The sequence below is a fragment of the Palaemon carinicauda genome, chromosome 21 (assembly GCF_036898095.1).
Source record: "Palaemon carinicauda isolate YSFRI2023 chromosome 21, ASM3689809v2, whole genome shotgun sequence".
Classification (NCBI taxonomy): domain Eukaryota; kingdom Metazoa; phylum Arthropoda; class Malacostraca; order Decapoda; family Palaemonidae; genus Palaemon; species Palaemon carinicauda.
The window spans coordinates 101,593,206-101,616,116 of record NC_090745.1 but is presented as its reverse complement, the minus strand read 5'-3'; the positions used below and the strand labels follow the sequence as shown (position 1 = coordinate 101,616,116).

Here is a 22,911-nt window from a genome sequence, read left to right as displayed (position 1 = left end):
TACATCTTAAAGTTAAAGATTTTTATATTGAAACTCATTCATATACCTGTATTTTTTTATTGGAAAGGTATTAACATTCTAGGAATCTTAAATGATAGGTGTTAGGCTTATATATTATCACTTCTTTGAAAGGAATTTATTCTAAATAAATAGAGATCTGGTGTCTTAATTTGAGACTTAAGCAGTATACACTACAGAGGCAGTTAATTATTTATTTCAGGCAGAATTCTTTTGCTAGAGAGAAGGTAGTTTAAGACTAAACATACATCCCTTTGTTAAATTATGAAATGATCATAGAAGTGTTTACAAATGCAAACATAAGGCTGTCCTAAAAATGTAATTAATCCTCCAAGGGTACTATAATTAAGATTATTCAGCTCTAAATACCATGAAATTTTAATGATAGGATTAATATTGAAACTGTAGACTTTTTTAATGAATAAATGAATAAGGACTCTCTTTACATCAAATGCAGTAGTGATATGTACCGGTACTTTTTATTAGTTTGAAATGGTTTGTTCCTTATACATATATATGTTATTTTATAGATTCTTTATTCAGCTAATAGATGTTAGATATCCAGAGATTACACATGTTGTTTGTTATTAGTTTGCTACGACATTACTAGCATCCATAATAAATAGTTTAGGGAAAGGAAAGGGATTTTTAAGGAAAAATTTGACTCATTCTTTTGTTGAAAAAAAGCTATTATTCAATGTGAAAAAAATTTGCCCGAGCATACCAGTTCTACTAGGGTAATTAAGATGAACATATATTACTAATTGACATAATTAAGAAGTACACGTATAATACCACTCCTGGGTTTCTGTTAGTATGATCAAGAAATGGAAAATTATTTGAGTAGTACTGTACACATTAAGAGAAAGTATGAATGTGATTTGTTTATTTCAAGGTGGCCACGAAACATTAATACAATCTTGTGTGTAATAAAAATATTAAGTTGCATTGAAAAGCAGTTTGCAGCATGCAATTTAAGCAAATAAAAAATTTTAATCCTTTGGAAAATGTCTTTGAAGATCACCCCATACAGTATGTTAAATGAAGAAAAGATTCAAGGTGAAAAGAAATTATTTAAAGCAATATTGTTTTACATATATCTCATCTTGATTAAAAAAACTTATACTGTACTGTTAAGGAATTCAAAAACTTATTTTCCTATATTAAATACAAATTACAAATGAATCGGTTAAAACATTACTTTCCTATATAAAATTCTTTCTCCTAATATGAAAATATAGAAGAATTATAAAATCTTTATTATGAATTTCAAATATTATACTGTGATTCCAAAGTATTGTCATCCAAGATTTACGTTAAACAAATGGATTTTTTTTTTATCTTCGTAAAGGATATTGTGAAAGTTATACTGCATGAATTGGTGGCAAATTGACAGTTTCCGTACCATCTCTTGAAGTTTCCATATGTTGGGATACGTCGTAGGTGAACACTTTCAGACCTAAAAAGCCACCAGAACCTCGTTGCCCCTTATGGAAGAGCTCAATTCCAGACAACCAGGAGCTAGGTGAAGGAGAGACATTCTGGGCATCAAAGAAAGGTACAGTCAGTTGTGCAACATCTTCACCTCTTGAAGTAGGAACAAAACGCAACCAAGAATCGGGTTCAGAATCTTGTTTATTACGTAATGGGAATTTAGTTGGATCATCTAGGTCTTCAACACTTAACTGCTTTCTTGGATTTTTTGCCATGGCTGGAGTGTTGTCATTACTAACCCAGTAGCTCTTATAGGGTTCAAGTTTACCAGTTGTATAGTTCACTGGCGTAACTTGCATCTGTAAATAAAATAAGTTGTTACTAATTCATCAGAACTCGCAGGGTACAACTTTGCCAGTTGTATAGTTGTCTGACGTAACTTGCATCATAAATATAACAGGTTACTAATCCATTAGTTATTCTAGGGTTCACTGGTATTATTTGCATCTGTAAGTAAAATGAGTCATGACTATTTCAATAGTTTGTATATTATAGCAGTTTACCAAGTACTGTACAGTACAATATATATAGTAGTTAACTCAGAAACCAATGTAGTTTTAGGTTACCAACTGAATAGTTCATATTTATCAGTAAAGAAAATTATGAGAACTCTATTATGTTGAAAATATATTGAAAACAAATTATTTGTAAAGAGCTTCCAAAAATTACAAAATCAATAATCACTTGAGTTAACAACAATAAATTTTCAAATGTACAACATTTATAGTACAATATGCTTAAATACTTAATAAGAGTATTATTATTATTATTATTATTATTATTATTGTTGTTGTTGTTACTAGCTGAGCTACAACCCTAGTTGGAAAAGCAGGATGCTATAAGCCCAAGGGCTTCAACAGGAAAAAATACCCTGGTGAGGAAAGGGAAATAAATAAATAAATGGAAATAAATAAATAAATGGAAATAAATAAATAAATAAATAAATAAAGAGAAGTAATGAACAATTAATATAAGATATTTTCAGAATGGTAACAACACTGATATACTGTAGATCTTTCATATATAAACTATAAAAACTTTATAAAAAAAAACAAGAGGAAGAGAAATACAATAGAATAGTGTGGCCGAGTGTACCCTCAAGCAAGAGAACTCCACCCCAAAACAGTGGATGACCATGATACATAGGTTACCGGGAGGATAACATCATGGATGGAAAACACGGGGGGAGGGGGAGTCGGGAGACGAGCGCAAACCCAGTCTCGAACGCCTGGTAGCCAACCAAAGCGAAGCGAGAAGAGAGTGCTACCCGAACTGACGTAGGGAGCGTATGGGCCAACCCCCCACCGCAAGGAACTTCCTGTCTACTACCATAAAGCACGTGACCAAAGCCAACCCCCTCCGAAGAAGAGGGAGGCGAAGGCGTAAGGGGAAGGAACCCAAGAGGTGGAGAGGGAGACCAGAATAAAATCAGGTGACCATCGTGAACGAAGGGAGGAGGGAGCCACCCACCGAAACACAAAGGAAAACCTTAAACGGCGGCAAGCATGTAGCTCCCGCGATCGTATGTAAAAGTACAATAAAAAATGGCAGACGTAAATTACATGATTAAAATAAAAGCGAACATGCAAAATGAGAACGTTATGGGGAAAAGAACACGGAGATATAAAATAAAACTAAACCTAAACCTTTCTAAATCGGGAATAAGCCGAAACGGAAAGGGGAAAAGGCAAATAAAAAACAAAGGTCTTCCGAAATCGGGAAAATAACGATCCAGAACAACCAAAACGTATACTTCTCCCCAAAATGGACTCAAAACAAAAAGGCTGGCAAGAAAGCTACCCACCGAACTGCTTACGGATCAACTAAGTAGGATATCAAACACAGCGCTAACAAACCTGAAGGGTATATTCGCTAAAATAATAAAAATGAATAAAATGTGATCATGCCAAAATATGAAATAGATGTCCAAAACATATATCAGGGCTTACAAATAGTATAAGGAACTAAATGCAGACCCGATAAACAAAGAGACCACGAGGAAGTGACACAATGGCCGCAGCGAACCACCGAAAGGGAACAACCAGCAGCTTAAACAAAAAACCAAACACGGTTAAGAATAAAAAGTGTCGCTACATAGAAATCCCGAACAGACAAATATGATATTCAACTTGGAAGCAGGGATCTCTAAAATGTCAGACATCTTCCAAAAAAATACAAAACACACAGAGCAAAACAAAACATGTCTGACCAACGCAAGTGCTGAGGAGGAAATGAGGATTGGGGGTGGGGAGATGTAGGGGTAGAGAGGGGGTATGTTGATGAAGGAGAGGTCACGGAGCGACACAGGTCGAGCCCAGAAAAGGGATTTTGACGAAGGAAAAATCTATTTTTGGGCGAGGGACCTGTGTCGACCAGTGAACCCACCCTTTCCCTTTTTTCCCTCACTCTGGTTGGTCCAAGCTTCGGGTGCTGGGAGGAATGAGGATGGGGGGTGGGGAGATGTAGGGGTAGAGAGGGGGTATGTTGATGAAGGAGAGGTCTAATTGGTGAGGGATCTATGGTTGTGGTTCAATCATGCCCCAGTTTTCTATACCGACACTCAAAGAGTGAGCGAGCTAGGTTTATTCCTGGTATTCCATGCATCTCTTTTTCTCTGGTATATTCAGCAATAACTATGCCTTAGAAATAGTGCTAGAGGAGCATTTCACGGAGCGACACAGGTCGAGCCCAGAAATAGTTTTTCAATATTAAACTTACCCGATAATCATGTAGCTGTCAACTCCGTTGCCCGACAGAATTCTATGGAGGGATACGCCAGCTATCACAATACTAGAAGGGGGTGTATTTACCAGCGCCACCTGTGGCCAGGTACTCAAGTACTTCTTGTTGACACCTCCTCAATTATTCCTCTGTCGTGCTTCCGGCAAGACGTTCTGGGATACGCTTATGTTCTTGGAGTATTTTCACGACTTTGGTGAAGTATTTCTCTTTGATTTCGGCTGTCGCTTTACTGGAAACTTCTATATTAGCTTAGTTAGCTTTTGGAATTAATTTGATTAATTATGGTGACGAGAGAGTATGAACTCTCGTTCACCTTTCAATGGCCGACCCTTCCCTTAGACGGAAGTGTTGGTGTCTAAGAGAGTATAGACTCTCTTTCTTAATTTTGCTTAACAAAAGTTATAGATTTATTTTATATCTCTCCGCCTCTTATAGGCCTCTTCGATTAACTTCCTTTTATTATAAACTCATTAAAATTAATTTTTATATTTGTTTATATTCGACCTTCCTAATAGTAGGCGGTCTTTTACCGAAGTTAATAAACTTTGAGCCCGTCATTTCGGTTTTACCTGTTAACATATTATGCTATTTCCGCCACAGAGTTTGAAAGATTTTCTTTGACAGTCTCGTACTGTTTTCAAAGTTGAACTAACGTTTTGTTTTGTCTCTGCAGTTGTTGACGTTCAGAACGTTCAACTTGCACTCTATCGTTACGTTAGAGAAAGAATGTTCACGGTTTCACGTTGCAGTAAGAGTAACCGTGTCTAGCGTTTTGTTCATTCTTTCTTAACTTAATGGTTTTGATCCTAATAAAGGAACTTTTCAGTTTTTTCCTTTAACAATAATATGTTTTAACGATATATATGATTGGGCTCTTCTCTCAGGTTCTAAGTCAAGAGAGAGAGAGAGAGAGAGAGATAGAGACGGAGGGAGAAAGAGGATAAACGTTTCATTCAAGCCTGCCAGGCGTACGAGTAACGTCGTTATCGTTTTTGCTCTTCTCCCTAGTCTCTTTAGGGGAAGAAACTAAACGTTTCTAGAGTGATCTAGTGTTTAGTCTCTTTCCAACCACTGAATTATCTTTCATTAGATTTTTCTGTTACATTGTAATTCTGTTTTCGCAATTACTAACTTTGAGAAAGGATAGAATTGCGTATTTCAGGTACAAACCACTTAAAGTTTCGAGTTCAGTGAAATAAGTGCAAACAGAAATCAAAGTGATAAGTGATTAGTGCGTGAGGGTACTTTTGTGCGCGCCAGTCGTCCTCCCAGTCCGGGACCTCTTGCAAGCTCCCAAGCCCAGGGGAGAAGCAATGTCGAAGGGCATAAGGGTTCAGCAGGCCTTGATCGGCGCACAGAAATATTCTCGGTGGTTGTGGGCGTGTCTTACCGAGACCGTCACTCCCACCCGCAGACGATTGAGCCCTTATTTTGCTCGTCTGCAGAAGAGATTAGGGGAGAAAATAAAGGCAGAGTAACGCTGGTCTCAGGTCTCAAGACCTCTTAAACGTTAAGTCCAGACCTATGCCAGACGTACGAAGTTAAAGTTCACAACCCGAATGCAGTCATTGGGTTAGCTCTGACTCTCCTCAGTCATCAGTTGATTACACTCCGCCTAAGAGGAGTAAGGTTCTGCCACAACAGATCTCTGCTGTTAAGGCTTTACCTCAGCAGAACTTAGTGTCTGCCGACCCCAAGTTAACTCTACTGCAGTCCATACAGTCACACTTTCGGTCTTGATGCGTGAGTGTCGGGCTGAAAGTGTTGCGCCTCCGCCTCCGCCTACACTCCCCCCCCCGCCTATGATCGCTCCGCCTGATCACAGTACCACCTGCCAGGCGTACGATGTTGTGAACTCTACTACAGTCCATGCAAGCACAGCTTTCGGACTTGATGCGTGAGTGTCGGGCTGAGAGTGTTGCTCCTCCGCCTCCGCCTACACTCCCTCCACCTACACTCGCTCCGCATGATCGCAGTACCATCTGCCAGGCGTACGATGTTGTGGACTCTACTACAGTCCATGCAAGCACAGCTTTCGGACTTGATGCGTGAGTGTCGGGCTGAGAGTGTTGCTCCTCCGCCTCCGCCTACACTCCCTCCACCTACACTCGCTCCGCCTGATCGCAGTACCACCTGCCAGCAGTTCCACCTGCCAGGCGTACGATGTTGAGCCACGTGCTGAGTTTGCTGTTCCCTGTGGTGTTCAGCCTCCGCCTTCCTTAAGGCAACCTTTACATTGGGATCAGGAGGATTATACCTCTCTTCCTCCGCCTCCACTTGCTGCTCCACCAGTGATGCAACACTCGGTTGAGGTACAACAACCTCTCCCGTCCATGAGTCAGTCTCCTCAGCTCTCGCTGCAGCGAGCTCAACCCTCCACAAGGCAAGCACCACAACACCTTAGCCTTGCGCCTCAGGAGCCTCAGCTTGCGAGACATTTACCTTGTTCTGCGCAGCCTCTTCCTCATCGCGCTCCGCTCACACCACAGGAACTGGAACTTGCTACTCCGCTTCCGCCAACCGCTCAGCAAGCGCAACCCTTGGGTTCAACCACTCATGCTAGGAGTCAGCCTCCTCCACCCATGCGCCTTCCTTCTGCTTGTCTTTTATTCAGCCTTTGCAGACTGAGCCTCAGGTGTTCCCTCATCGGAGTCTTGAAGAGGAAACCACAACTATTGTTGTTCCAGCTCGTTCTGACTCTGCTGTTCAGCATACCTTACCTCCATTTTCATACCATGGTTTAAACCCCATGCAAGCATGCATAAAGCACTCTAGCACTGGTCATGGAATTTCTGAGAAATGTTAAACGCCATGCACACGCTCTGCTTTCCTTACAGCAGGCTCTGCTTACAGCAGGCTCTGCTTACTACATGCTCAGCATACAGCATGCTCTGCATTCAGCATGCTCTGCATACAACATGCTCTGCATACAGCATGCTCTGCATTCAGCATGCTCTGCATACAACATGCTCTACATACAGCATGCTCTGCATACAGCATACTCTGCATACATCATGCTCTGCATACCTTACCGCATGCTTCTCAACACATCTTGGGTTGTTGCCAACTCACTAGACTGTCAAGCAGTTTCATAACGTTGCCTTCTAGTCTGCTGCTTTTGCACCAGTGAACCCTCACTCAGAGAACTTAGCTTTTCTAGGATAAGGTCCCTGTAGATGAGAAAGTTCTTTTCTCCCTCCTTCTGATATTCCCTTGAGGACTCTGTCATTTGGAGGGAGCCTTTAGCTGCATAACCTCTTATGGACTTTTATTTAGGCATAACATGCTTACAGGGAAGGTAATGGTTCCACTTCAGCCGCTAATCCCGTCTGTTACCACACCTGCTCCCATAGACCTTGAGCTGTGTTGCATGACATGCAGTCCAAGCTTAGTCCTTGTTAGAGGATTTTTTGTTTACGGAGTCAATGTGTCACGGGGAAGACGTTCAACAACCAACAGAAGGGACTTGTTGTGACGCAGTGCGGCAACCTCAGCAACCCGTTAAGGAGTTGTCTGTACGACCCAGACAGTCTAGACAGATTCGGGTTGTCACTGTACTTCCTCGCTTGCCCATGATTGACAGTTTACAGACTGTGCAGCAGTATCATGATCTTGTGTCCGGCTCCGTCAGACGACTGGCTTTTAAGAGCTCCCACAAGTCGTCGCTGTCTGGAGATTTTCAAATGGACTATGGATCTGACCAAGGAACTGGGCCTCCTGGTCAATTTTGAGGAGTCTCAGCTCGTTCCATCCCAGACCATTGTCTCCTTGGGTATGGATCTTCAGAGTCGAGCTTTTCGGACTTGTCCGTCGGCCCCAAGGATCTTCCAAGCCCTAGAATGCATCCAGAGCATGCTGAGAAGGAACCGATGCTTAGTCAGGCAGTGGATGAGTCTAACAGGGACACTTTCATCGCTGGCCCTGTTCATCGAGTTAGGGAGACTCCACCTCCGCCCCCTTCAGTATCATCTAGCTGCTCACTGGATAAAGGACATGACGTTAGAGACGGGCTCAGTTCCTGTTTCCGAAGAGATGAGGTCTACTCTAACGTGGTGGAAGAACAGCATTCTTCTCAAGGAAGGTCTACCATTGGCTGTTCAGACCCCCGACCACCGTCTCTTCTCGGACGCATCGGACACGGGCTGGGGTGCGACACTGGACGGACAGGAATGCTCGGGAACATGGAATCAGGAGCAAAGGACACTTCACATCTATTGCAAGGAGTTGTTGGCAGTTCATCTGGCCTTGATAAACTTCAAGTCCCTCCAGCTTAACAAGGTGGTGGAGGTGAACTCCGACTACACCACAGCCTTGGCTTACATCTCCAAGCAGGGAGGGACTCATTCGAGGAAGTTGTTCGAGATCGCAAGGGACCTCCTCATTTGGTCAAAAGATCGAAAGCTCACGCTGGTAACGAGGCTCATTCAGGGCGATATGAATGTCATGGCAGATCGCCTCAGCCGGAAGGGTCAGGTCTTCCCCACAGAGTGGACCCTTCACAAGAATGTTTGCAGCAGACTTTGGGCCCTGTGGGGTCAGCCAACCATAGATCTATTCGCTACCTCGATGACCAAGAGGCTCCTCTTGTATTGTTCTCCGATTCCAGACCCAGCAGCAGTTCGCGTGGATGCCTTTCTGCTGGATTGGTCCCATCTCGACCTGTATGCATTCCCGCCGTTCAAGATTGTCAACAGGGTACTTCAGAAGTTCGCCTCTCACAAAGGGACACGGCTGACGTTGGTTGCTCCCCTCTGGCCCGCGAGAGAATGGTTCACCGAGGTACTGCAATGGCTGGTCGACGTTCCCAGGACTCTTCCTCCTAGAGTGGACCTTCTGCGTCAACCTCACGTAAAGAAGGTACACCCAAACCTCCACGCTCTTCGTCTGACTGCCTTCAGACTATCGAAAGACTCTCAAGAGCTAGAGGCTTTTCGAAGGAGGCAGCCAGAGCGATTGCCAGAGCAAGGACGACATCCACTCTCAGAGTCTATCAGTCTTAATGGGAAGTCTTCCGAAGCTGGTGCAAGGCCAATGCAGTTTCCTCAACCAGTACCACTGTAACCCAGATTGCTGACTTCCTGTTACATCTAAGGAACGTAAGATCCCTATCAGCTCCTACGATCAAGGGTTACAGAAGTATGTTGGCAGCGGTTTTCCGCCACAGAGGCTTGGATCTTTCCTCCAACAAAGATCTACAGGACCTCCTTAGGTCTTTTGAGACCTCAAAGGAACGTCGGTTGTCCACTCCAGGCTGGAATCTAGACGTGGTCCTAAGGTTCCTAATGTCATCAGGATTTGAACCGCTCCAATCAGCCTCTTTTAAGGACCTCACATTAAAAACTCTTTTCCTCGTGTGCTTAGCAACAGGTAAAAGAGTAAGTGAGATCCACGCCTTCAGCAGGAACATAGGTTTCACATCTGAAACGGCTACATGTTCCTTGCAGCTCGGTTTTTTGGCTAAAAACGAGCTTCCTTCCCGTCCTTGGCCTAAGTCGTTCGAGATCCCAAGCCTGTCCAACATGGTGGGGAACGAACTGGAGAGAGTACTTTGCCCAGTTAGAGCTCTTAAGTACTATCTAAGAAGGTCAAAACCATTACGAGGACAATCAGAAGCCTTATGGTGTGCTATCAAGAAGCCTTCTCTACCAATGTCTAAGAACTCAGTTTCTTACTACATCAGGCTTCTGATTAGAGAAGCAAATTCTCATCTGAAGGAAGAAGACCTTGCTTTGCTGAAGGTAAGGACACATGAAGTGAGAGCTGTGGCTACTTCAGTGGCCTTCAAACAGAACCGTTCTCTGCAGAGTGTTATGGATGCAACCTATTGGAGAAGCAAGTCAGTGTTCGCATCATTCTATCTCAAAGATGTCCAGTCTCTTTACGAGTACTGCTACACCCTGGGTCCATTCGTAGCAACGAATGCAGTAGTAGGCGAGGGCTCAGCCACTACATTCCCATAATCCCATAACTTTTTAACCTTTCTCTTGAATACTTTTTATGGGTTGTACGGTCGGCTAAGAAGCCTTCCACATCCTTGTTGATTTGGCGGGTGGTCAATTCTTTCTTGAGAAGCGCCAAGGTTAAAGGTTGTGATGAGGTCCTTTAGTATGGGTTGCAGCCCTGTATACTTTAGCACCTTTGAGTTGATTCAGCCTCCCAAGAGGAACGCTGCGCTCAGTAAGGAAGACGATCTTATTAAAGGCAGAGTAACGGTTCAAGTCGACTTCCTTACCAGGTACTTATTATTTCATTGTTATTGTGGATAACTGATTATATGAAATACGGGATACTTAGCTATCCTTTAGTCTTGTACACTGGTTTTTCACCCACCCCCCTGGGTGTGAATCAGCTACATGATTATCGGGTAAGTTTAATATTGAAAAATGTTATTTTTATTAATAAAATAAATTTTTGAATATACTTACCCGATAATCATGATTTAATCGACCCTCCCTTCCTCCCCATAGAGAACCAGTGGACCGAGGAATAATTGAGGAGGTGTCAACAAGAAGTACTTGAGTACCTGGCCACAGGTGGCGCTGGTAAATACACCCCCTTCTAGTATTGTGATAGCTGGCGTATCCCTCCATAGAATTCTGTCGGGCAACGGAGTTGACAGCTACATGATTATCGGGTAAGTATATTCAAAAATTTATTTTATTAATAAAAATAACATTTTTTCCTTCGTCAAAATCCCTTTTCTACTCTTACCAAGAGGAAATTAGCCACTGAACAATTACAGTGCAGTAGTTAACCTCTTGAAATCTAGATAAATATGAAGTGCGATCATTATAATGGAAAAATGCATTCTCTTAAGGGTACAATAATTACAGTAGTAGATCTCATGACGTAGATGTACGATAATCATATAGGAAAATTTCTTCTTCCCCGAATTGTATGATGGTTAGTAAGAGATACCGTGACATAGATGCGCAGTGTATTTCTCTGCCACTCCCTCTCTCTCCCCAATAAATAACTCCTCTAAGAATTCTGTAAGTGTCTGTGTTATTACATTACATTTCTATATCATTTCTGCTGTGCTGTATACAGTATCGTTTTAATAATTATTCAAAGCACAAAATAACACAGAGCTATGAAAAACATGTCCGAACGTTCACGGGTGCTAACAAGGAATAATGGGAGGAGGTTAGGGAGTGATGGTTGGGGGGGGGGGCAGTAGCTGTAGTGAACGACACCTCATAGTAATGGGGGATTTTGAGGAGGGAGAAGTCTAATTGGGAAGGGATCTCTGGTAGTGGTATCACTCACCCCAGTTTTAATACTGACACCCTTTAGGGGTGAGCGAGCTGGATATATTCCTAGCATTCCATGCAACTTTTTTCTCTGGTATATTTATCAGTATTTATACCTTAGAAATGGTGCTTTAAGGAGCATTTCACTGGGCGACACAGGTTCCTCGCCCAGAAATAGATTTTTCCTTCGTCAAAATCCCTTATTTATATAAATGAAAAAAGTTTCACCCCTAAATGCAGCATTCATCATCCACCTAATTGTATTTGTCTCATAAGATATATTATTCTAATTGTAGAAATTCAAATACTGTAATATGAGCGTATTAATCCACCATACCTCGTACCTGTACTATTCGGGGCCTGGCAACACAGAGTTATGAAATACGTTGATGCTTAAGAGTGCCTACTGGCATTGGTATGTAAAGTTTGTTAAACATCTATGACCATCCAAATACCATGAGCACTATCTCTATTCTTAATAGTGTGCTCGTTTTATCATTACTTCATTAAGTACAGCATCCTGAATATTTTGGATATTTTTATTCTATAAGATAGCAAGGATACTTGTAATTTTATTCCTTTATTTATACATATTATATTACAGCAAGATTTCAGGGGCTTTTATAAGTGCTTATACTGGTCATTAGCATTTGTTTTCCTGCGTCTATACCAAACACTTCAAGCATTCTGGAAGGTTCCAAGTAACCGTATTAATTACATGTAGGTCATGGGTGGAGCTCATATCTCTGCTACTGCTGGTGAGTGGTCGAGTACAGGTGTAACAACCATATGGAAAGTCCCAGGTATATCATCTGAGTGACGGTTACTTCAGCAATTCTAGAATAGTGTATACTACTCCAAGATATAGAATAGGTTTCTCAGTGTGTGAATCAGGTAGGTACGATTCCATTCAGTAAGGAAACACATGGTCTGTGTGTCATTCACCACTGGTGATTCCAGGACGTAGTATTTTACAGTTTGGGTATCTGTGGAAGCTGCCTGGGGCAGGGCGCTTGCTAGGAAGGATGGGCTTCATTCGACTCAGGTCTGTTTGGGTATGAATGGTTGACAGGCAGATGCCAAAAACTTTTTGTGTTATATTCAGAAAGGAATTCTCTTTCAAAATAAGCACTAAAACCAAGAAATGAAGACACCTGCTAATGCCAGTAATTGTAGTTTTTCAATATTAATCTTACCCGATAATCATGTAGCTGTCAACTCTGTTGCCGACAGAAATCTACGGTCGGGATACGCCAGCGATCGCTATACAGGTGGGGGTGAACACCACAGCGCCATCTGTGGTCAGGTACTCCAGTACTTCTTGTCAACACCACCTCAATTTTTCCTCTGTCGTGCCTCCGGCTAGACCTACATGGATACGCTGTTGATTCTGGAGTTATTGCTCACGATTTGGTGATGTATTTGCTCTAGAGTTTAGCCTTCGCTATTCAGGAAGCTATATCATTAGCTTAGCAAGTTTTTGGAATTAATTTGATTTAATTTTTGATTTAATTTTGGTACGAAGAGAGTATGAACTCTCTTTCACTTTTAAATGGCCGACCCTTCCCTTAGACGGAAGTGTTGGTGTCGAAGAGAGTATAGACTCTTAATTTTGCTTAACAAAGTTATAGATTTATTTTATATCTCTCCGCCTTTTATAGGCCTCTTTGATTAACTTCCTTTTATTATAAACTTATTAAAATTAATTTTTATATTTGTTTATTTTTGACCTTTCCTAATAGTAGGCGGTCTTTTCTTGGAACCGAAGTTAATTAACATTGAGCCCGTCATTTCGTTTTTACCTGTTAACATATTATGCTATTTTAATGTTTTTGAAAGATTTTCTTTGATAGTCTTGTACTGTTTTCAAAGTTGAACTAACGTTTTGTTTTGTCTCTGCAGTTGTTGACGTTCAGAACGTTCAACTTGCGCTCTATCGTTACGATAGAGAGAGAGTCTATCACGGTGTCACGTTGCAGTAAGAGTAAACCGATTCTAGCGTTTTGTTCATTCTTTCTTAGCTTAAATGGTTTTAATTCTAATAAAGGAACTTTTTATTTGGGAAATCTTTCAGTTTTTTTCCTTTAACAATAATATGTTTTAACGATATATATAATTGGGCTCTTCTATCAGGTGCTAAGTCAAGAGAGAGAGAGAGAGAGATAGAGACGGAGGGAGAGAGAGGAGGATAAACGTTTCGTTCAACGGGTAACGTTGTTATCGTTTTTGCTCTTCTCCCTAGTCTCTTTAGGGGAAGAAGGTAAACGTTTCTAGAGTTTTATTCTTGTTCTCAGGCTTTATGCGGTGAGAGATTTTAAACGTAGTTTATTTGATCTAGTGTTTAGTCTCTTTTCCAGCCACTGAATTATTTATCTTTCATTATGTTTTTCTGTTACATTGTAATACTGTTTTGGCAATTACTAACTTTTAATGAAGGATAGAATTGCGTGTTTCAGGTACAAACCACTTAAAGTTTCGAGTTCAGTGAAATAAGTGCAAACAGAAAATCAAAAGTGATAAAGTGATAAGCGCAAAGTGTTACAGTGTTGCGTTCGAGGGTTCGTCTGTTCGTGCCAGTTGTTCGCCTAGTCTGGGACCTCTTACAAGCTCCCAAGCCCAGGGGAGAAGTAATGTCGAAGGACTTATGGGTTCAGCAGGCCTTGATCTACGAACAGACGTTTCCCTCCGTGGTTTCGGGTGTTACCAACTCACGTAGCCGACGTGATCACCCCACCCACACAAAGACGAGAGAGCCCTTTTATTCCTCGTCTGCGGAAGAGGTTTCTCGCAGAAACCATGGACCAAATCTTGCAGCTTTTAAGTGCAAGTCGGTCCCTTCCGCGCAAGTCCAACTCCCAGGTGGTGCCATTAGCACTGGGTCAGTTCGGACTTGCTGCAGTACGACAACTGCACACCTCCCAGAGAGGCAAGGTGGTATCGCAACAGACAGTAACTCCGTCTGTTGCCGCACCAGCTGTTTTAGACCCTCAGTTTCAACGGACAGTAGCTCCGTTTGTTGTTGTCTTTCTTAAACTCTAGTGGTCTATGCTGCTGACAATGCAGTCTCAGCTTGCGGTGTTGATGCAGGAGTTTCAGGCAGAGAAGGTTAGCACACCTCCTCCTGCGAGCGCTCATGAGGCAGCCGCCTCAACTCCACCTCTGCGCAGTCCACCCTGCCAGACGTATGATGTTGAGGTTCCTCAACCTACCTCCACGCGTGAGCTGCCGCATTGGGAGTTGCCAGATACCAGCGCTGTGCAGCAACCTCCACTTTCCTTGAGGCAGGAGCCTCTTGCTATGCGGCAACCTCCTCAACACTTAAGGCAGGAGCCTTATGCTTTGCAGCAACCTCCTCTACCCTTGAGGCAGGAGCTTCATGTGTTGCGACAACCTCCTCCATCCTCGAGGCAGCAACCTCTTGCGTTGCGGCAACCTCCACCATCCTTGAGGCAGCAACCTCAACTCTTGCGGCAGCCACCTCCACTCTTGAGGCAAGAACCTCAACTCTTGAGGCAAGAGCCTCAACTCTTGAGGAACCTCATGCTATGAGGCAGCCGCCTCAACGCATGCAGCAACCGCATTCTTCACAGCATGAGCCTCTCTCTGCGCAGCTACCTCCTCAACCCTTGAGGCAGACGCAACTCTTGAGGCAGGAACCTCACAGGAGCCTCATGCTATGCGGCATCCTCCTCAAACCATGAGGCAGGAGCCTCATGCTATGCGGCATCCTCCTCAACCCATGAGGCAGGAGCCTCATGCTATGCGACATCCTCCTCAACCCATGAGGCAGGAGTCTCATGCTATAAGGAGCCTCATGCTATGCGGCATCCTCCTCAAACCATGAGGCAGGAGCCTCATGCTATGCGGCAACCGCCTCAACCCATGAGGCAGGAGCCTCATACTATGCGGCATCCTCCTCAACGCATGCGGCATAAGCCTCATCCCTTGCAGCTTGAGCCTCATCCCATGCAGCATGAGTCTCATACCATGCAGCATGAGCCTCATCCCATGCAGCATGAGCCTCATCCCATGCAGCATAAGCCGCACGCCATGCAACATGCTAGCATGCTCTACATACAGCATGCTCTGCATACAGCATGCTCTGCATACCTTACCGCATGCTTCTCAGTCACACATCTTTGATTGTTGCCAACTCACTAGACTGTCAAGCAGTTTCATAACGTTGCCTTCTAGTCTGCTGCTTTTGCACCAGTGAAACCCTCACTGAGAGAACTTAGCTTTTCTCAGATATGGTTCCTGTAGATGAGAAAGTGCTATTCTCCCTCCTTCTGATTTTCCCTTGAGGACTCTGTCATTTGGAGAGGAGCCTTTAGCTGCTTAGCCTCCTATGGACTTTTATTTAAGCATAGCATGCTTCCAGGGAGGGTAATGGTTCCACTTCAGTCGCTAACCCCGTCTGTTACCACACCTGCTCCCATAGACCTTGAGCTGTGTTGCAAGACATGCAGTCCAAGCTTAGTCCTTGTTAGAGGATTTTTTGTTTACGGAGTCAGTGTGTCACTGGGAAGACGTTCAACAACCAGCAGAAGTGACTTGTTGTGACGCAGTGCGGCAACCTCAGCAACCCGATAAGGAGTTGTCTGTACGACCCAGACAGTCTAGACAGCTTCGGGTTGTCACTGTACTTCCTCGCTTCCCCATGGTTGACAGTTCACAGACTGTGCAGCAGTACCATGATCTTGTGTCCGGCTCCGTCAGACGACTAGCTTTTAAGAGCTCCCACAAGTCGTCGCTGTCTGGAGATTCTCAGATGGACTATGGATCTGACCAAGGAACTGGGCCTCCTGGTCAATTTTGAGGAGTCCCAGCTCGTCCCATCCCAGACCATTGTCTACCTGGGTATGGATCTTCAGAGTCGAGCTTTTCGGGCTTTTCCGTCGGCCCCAAAGATATACTAAGCCCTAGATTGCATCCAGAGCATGCTGAGAAGGAACCGATGCTCAGTCAGGTAGTGGATGAGTCTAACAGGGACACTTTCATCGCTGGCCCTGTTCATCGAGTTAGGGAGACCCCACCTCCCCCCCTTCAGTATCATCTAGCGGCTCACTGGATAAAGGACATGACGCTAGAGACGATCTCAGTTCCTGTTTCCGAAGAGAGGAGGTCTACTCTCACGTGGTGAAAGAACAGCTTTCTTCTCAAGGAAGTCTACCTTTGGCTGTTCAGAAACCCGACCGCCGTCTCTTCTCTGACGCATCAGACACGGGCTGGGGTGCGACTTTGGACGGACAGGAATGCTCGGGAACATGGAATCAGGAGCTAAGGACACTTCACATCTATTGCAAGGAGCTGTTGGCGGTTCATCTGGCCTTGATAAACTTCAAGTCCCTCCAGCTTAACAAGGTGGTGGAGGTGGACTCTGACAACACCACAGCCTTGGCTTACATCTCCAAGCAGGGAGGGACTCATTCGTGGAAGTTGTTCTAGATCGCAAGGGACCTCCTCATCTGGTTAAAAGATCGAAAGCTCACGCTGGTAACGAGGTTCATTCAGGGCGATATGAATGTCATGGCAGATCGCCTTAGCCGGAAGGGTCAGGTCATCCCCACAGAGTGGACCCTTCACAAGAATGTTTGCAGCAGACTTTGGGCCCTGTGGGTTCAGCCAACCATAGATCTGTTCGCTACCTCGATAACCTAGAGGCTCCCGTTGTATTGTTCTCCGATTCCAGACCCAGCAGCAGTTCACGTGGATGCTTTTCTGCTGGATTGGTCCCATCTCGACCTGTATGCATTCCCGCTGTTCAAGATTGTCAACAGGGTACTTCAGAAGTTCGCCTCTCGCAAAGGGACACGGCTGACGTTGGTTGGCTCCGCTCTGGCCCGCGAGAGAATGGTTCATAGAGGTACTGCAATGGCTGGTCGACATTCCCAGGACTCTTCCTCTAGGAGTGGACCTTCTACGTCTACCTCACGTAAAGAAGGTACATCCAAACCTCCACGCTCTTCGTCTGACTGCCTTCAGACTTTCGAAAGACTCTCAAGAGCTAGGGGCTTTTCGAAGGAGGCAGCCAGAGCGATTGCCAGAGCAAGGAGGACATCCACTCTCAGAGTCTATCAGTCTAAAGGGGAAGTCTTCCGAAGCTGGTACAAGGCCAATGCAGTTTCCTCATCCAGTACCACTGTAACCCAGATTGCTGACTTCCTGTTACATCTAAGGAACGTAAGATCCCTTTCAGCTCCTACGATTAAGGGTTACAGAAGTATGTTGGCAGCGGTTTTCCGCCACAGAGGCTTGGATCTTTCCACCAACAAAGATCTACAGGACCTCCTTAGGTCTTTTAAGACCTCAAAGGAACGTCGGTTGTCCACTCCAGGCTGGAATCTAGACGTGGTCCTAAGGTTCCTTATGTCATCAAGATTTGAACCTCTCCAATCAGCCTCTTTTAAGGACCTCACATTAAAAACTCTTTTCCTCGTGTGCTTGACAACAGCTAAAAGAGTAAGTGAGATCCACGCCTTCAGCAGGAACATAGTTTTCACATCTGAAACGGCTACAGGTTCCTTGCAGCTCGGTTTTTTGCTAAAACGAGCTTCCTTCACGTCCTTGGCCTAAGTCGTTCGAGATCCCAAGCCTGTCCAACTTGGTGGGGGACGAACTGGAGAGAGTACTTTGCCCAGTTAGAGCTCTTAGGTACTATCTAAAAAGGTCATAACCTTTACGAGGACAATCAGAAGCCTTATGGTGTGCTATCAAGAAGCCTTCTCTTCCAAGGTCTAAGAACTCAGTTTCTTACCTATTCAGGCTCCTGATTAGGGAAGCACATTCTCATCTGAAGGAAGAAGACCTTGCTTTGCTGAAGGTAAGGACACATGAAGTGAGAGCTGTGGCTACTTCAGTGGCCCTCAAACAGAACCGTTCTCTGCAGAGTGTTATGGATGCAACCTATTGGAGAAGCAAGTCAGTGTTCGCATCATTCTATCTCAAAGATGTCCAGTCTCTTTACGAGAACTGCTACACCCTGGGACCATTCGTAGCAACGAATGCAGTAGTAGGCGGGGGCTCAGCCACTACATTCCCATTATCCCATAACCTTTTTAACCTTTCTCTTGAATACTTTTTATGGGTTGTACGGTCGGCTAAGAAGCCTTCCACATCCTTGTTGATTTGGCGGGTGGTCAATTCTTTCTTGAGAAGCGCCGAGGTTAAAGGTTGTGATGAGGTCCTTTAGTATGGGTTGCAGCCCTTTATACTTCAGCACCTAAGAGTCGTTCAGCATCCTAAGAGGACCGCTACGCTCAGTAAGAAAGACGTACTTAATAAAGGCAGAGTAATGGTTCAAGTCGTCTTCCTTACCAGGTACTTATTTATTTTATGTTATTTTTGAATAACTAATAAAATAAAATACGGGATACTTAGCTTCTTTGTTAACATGTATGCTGGTCTCCACCCACCACCCTGGGTGTGAATCAGCTACATGATTATCGGGTAAGATTAATATTGAAAAATGTTATTTTCATTAGTAAAATAAATTTTTGAATATACTTACCCGATAATCATGATTTAATTGACCCACCCTTCCTCCCCATAGAGAACCAGTGGACCGAGGAAAAAATTGAGGTGGTGTTGACAAGAAGTACTGGAGTACCTGACCACAGATGGCGCTGTGGTGTTCACCCCCACCTGTATAGCGATCGCTGGCGTATCCCGACCGTAGATTTCTGTCGGCAACAGAGTTGACAGCTACATGATTATCGGGTAAGTATATTCAAAAATTTATTTTACTAATGAAAATAACATTTTATCAATAAAGTGCTAGCAGAAGAGAAGAGCTGAGTATGGACTTAAAGGACAGGATTTTTATGGCGTCCTGGACAGTCTCTGTGATAGACGCAACGTTGTCATACTGATGCAAGTAATTACTATGCACCAGTAATATGAAGTTTGTTTTCTTTAAGGGGTCTTCCACTGGTAGGGCAAAATTGTTTTCCATAACAAAAGACTTCTAGTTCTTCCCATTTGATAATAAACTACAAGTTATAGGGTCCACGATGTTCATATTCCTGCTGACAGTCTTCTTGACAGCTTTCTCATCCTCTAGATGGCAACTGTATATTTGGTTCTTGTAATAGTGTGTGATTTTATCACTTAGATTTTGTTTTGGTAGGATTGTGCCATTTATCCAATGCCTTTGCGACCACTCTCTCTCTCTCAACATCATCTTTAGACTAGCCATTATTTACAAGAACCTAAGTGACCCTCTTCAATTCTGTGTTTGTCTTTCCTTGTAGAACAGTGAGAAAAGACCTGTCGGATAAAAAACCTGATGGTGCTGGTCGTATACTAGATAGGCTTTCACTTGTTGCTATTCATGAACATTCCCAAGTTTGTCAGTTTTGTATAAATGGTGGTACTGTAGTAAGGACGCTACTACGGTGGCCAACACATCCAGGAAATGGGGAAGGATCTGCAGGTATTCTGCTCAAGTGTAAACTTTTAGCAGCTACTTTTTTTGAAAAATCTGCTGGGTCTAACAAATGTGTCATCCATATAATGAATGTAGTCTGCTAGTTAGTTTTTCCATCTGTGCAAAAACAGATTCCTTTACAATCCCCTTATAGAGGTTCATGAAAAAACTATTAATGAGGATCACATGGCAATGTTTTCTTTCTGGAGGTACAGTAAAGGGAGCCGTATTGGTACAAATCTCAAGGAGGGTGCTGAAGGCTGCTTTCGGGATAGCGTGAGGTATTAACAAGGAGACCAGTAAATTCATTACATCATTAAATCAATGGTTTGGAGGATAGGTATGTTTGTAAAAAGGGACTCCCCCTCCATAAAATTAATAACTCCATTGCTCGGTGTGTTTCTGATTATAGTAAAGCACTTTAAAAAATTTGACATGAAGAAATGCTGTATTTGAGGAGTATAGGATCATAGTGACTCAAGCACCATCGGGCTGGAAACAGCATTACAAGATCCATGGATAGAACAAAGCTTCCTCTATCTAGTTATGGCATTGGCAATGCTGATTTCCAAGTCCACAGAGTGTAAATCTCCTCTCAAGATTAGGTAATTTACATCCTTATATGCTGCTGCCTGGGTTACTTAAGGTACCTTGCGCACTGCTTTTGGAGTAGAATGAAACATGTTGACTGGGTCCAACCGGCCAAAAGGAGGACGTGGTACACGAGATGAAGCCGTCCCTGGGCCAATCAGATTTTTTCCCCATAAGATGTGCGTTTCGGCGGCCAGTGACCGCCTGCCTCGCATACCACTCACAACATCCACACCAGTTGAAGCGTGAGTCTCTGTTTGTAAACATCTTTGTGCTGTTGCTCTTGCGTTTAATACAGCATTTTACTCGTTTCTCATTGATGTTGTCATACGTGAGTGATATTGAATGCTGTTGGTGTTCCTGGGGCATCTCGTGGCCATAAACGTGTCCGTAATGTACTGCAGTGGAAGTTGTATGCAGCTAAAATTCAGTGTGATGCTAGTCACGCATACATAAGTCAGGCAACCGGGAAAGAAGTTGCCGCCAAGAAAATTGGAAATCCTTGCAGAGATGGATTTTTTGATAAGATAACGATGCCAGTGATACAGTGTTTAGTGATTTTTGGGGTGTTGCCGTTTATGACAAACAGAATGCCAACATAAGGTCATCAGTGCGTTCGGGAACCAGTGAAGAGAGGGCATAAGTACTGGCCCTCTTTGCCACCTTCATCTTTTATTATTCATATTACTAATAATAGTTAGTATTCATCATTATTTTACTTTATTATTATTCCTGATATTATTATTATTGGTAATAACTCTGTCCTTGATGCTGTGATACATGAAAGATGTATAGAAATAAACAGTTTATTTATATCTAATGCAATTGAAGTTTTTTTTTTCATTTCAAAATAAATAAGGAGTTTTATATTTTATACACTTGCGCGCACACCATACATTTTTTTTTTTTTTTTTTTTTTTTTTGTCAAACCATTCTGAAGGATAGAGCTTTCATCTACAACTTGTTTGATTAGAAGTGGAATTTTGTTAAAAAAAAACTTTAAATTGTTTATTTTTCATTAATGTTAGGAAAGTTTATTTAAATTTTTCTTTTTTTTTACTAAGATGGGGGGGGGGGTTCATTATCACATACTGGGTTTGGATTTTTTTCCTGGTATTCTACACTAGTAGTGTACAGTAGTCCTGGCCCTCTTTGCCACCTTCATCTTTCGTTATTCTTGGTACTAACATTACTTATTACTTAGATGGTATTCCTCATTATTTTTCATTATTATCATTAGTCATAATTATAATTTGTAATAGCACTGTTCTTGATGCTAAGATATATGGAAGGTGTATAGAAATAAAAAAAAAAACCTTCATCTATGTCTATTGTAATAGAAATTGTTTATTTTCATATAAAAAAGGATATGTTTTACATTTTGCACACTTTCGTGTGTACACCATACCCCCCCCTTTTTTTTTTCTTTTTTTTTTTTGGTAAAAATATTTCTAAAGGAGAGAGCTTTCATCTGCAACTTGTTTGAAATTGATATCTTTATTAGAAGTGGAGTTATGTTTGAAAAACTTTAGAGGCATTTTTCCCCTTTTTAAAAAACGGCGCTTGAGACGGTGTGATCCTATACGCCTCATTCATTCATTCAGCCAGTAAAGGGGTCAAAAGAGCTTTCAACTTGTTGGTTAGGTGATATTTGGTTGTCTAACATTGGCTAATGATCTGCTTGAAAGGGTTCCTGGCTTTGTAAGTTTTAACACTGCCGTAAAGGTATCCTGCTGTAATATTGCCTGTGATGGACGGCGTTCATGGTAACATTAATTCTCTCAATGATTACACTGGACTGTCTTTCAAGATCTATTATTATTATTATTATTATTATTATTATTATTATTATTATTATTATTATTACTTGCTAAGCTATAACCCAAGCTGGAAAAGCGGGATGCCATAAGCCCAAGGGCTCCAATAGGGAAAATAGCCCAGTGATGAAAGGAAATAGACTACAAGAGAAGTTTGTTAATTAACTTCTGTGCAGTAACCCTCCACCATACAAATGTTGAACTAACAAACATCCGCCAATACAAGTGTGGGCAAATAGGATAATTAAAAACAAAATATATAAAAAAAGAATACTATTGCTGAATTTCGAATTGTGCAGGTGAACTTTATCTAGCATCTCTCCTGAGTGAAAGGCTTTTCACAAGGCACTGCACAGGAGACATCTGGTTATTACTGTAGATCCTCTACCAGGAAATGTGGGCCATCTTTTGCGATTGGTGTTGTAAATGCGGTACTTCTCCAGTCGCAAAAGATGGACAACTTTACCTGGTGAACAGCTGTAGAGGATCTACCAAGATATCCAGACATCTCCCGTGCAGTGCCTCGTGAAAAGCCTTAACTCGGAGGAGATGCTAGATAGTCTCCACT

The 22,911-nt window shown here is 42.8% G+C and overlaps 1 protein-coding gene across 1 annotated transcript in view; it reads right to left on the bottom strand.

Annotated features, from left to right (window-relative positions):
- LOC137615376 (uncharacterized) overlaps positions 1-22,911 on the bottom strand; it is a 157,101-nt gene that overhangs the window by 58,945 nt on the left and 75,245 nt on the right. Inside the window, exon 13 of the mRNA XM_068345193.1 lies at positions 1,424-1,811. Coding sequence (XP_068201294.1) covers positions 1,424-1,811 — 388 coding nt within the window. The remainder of the gene's footprint in view (positions 1-1,423; positions 1,812-22,911) is intronic.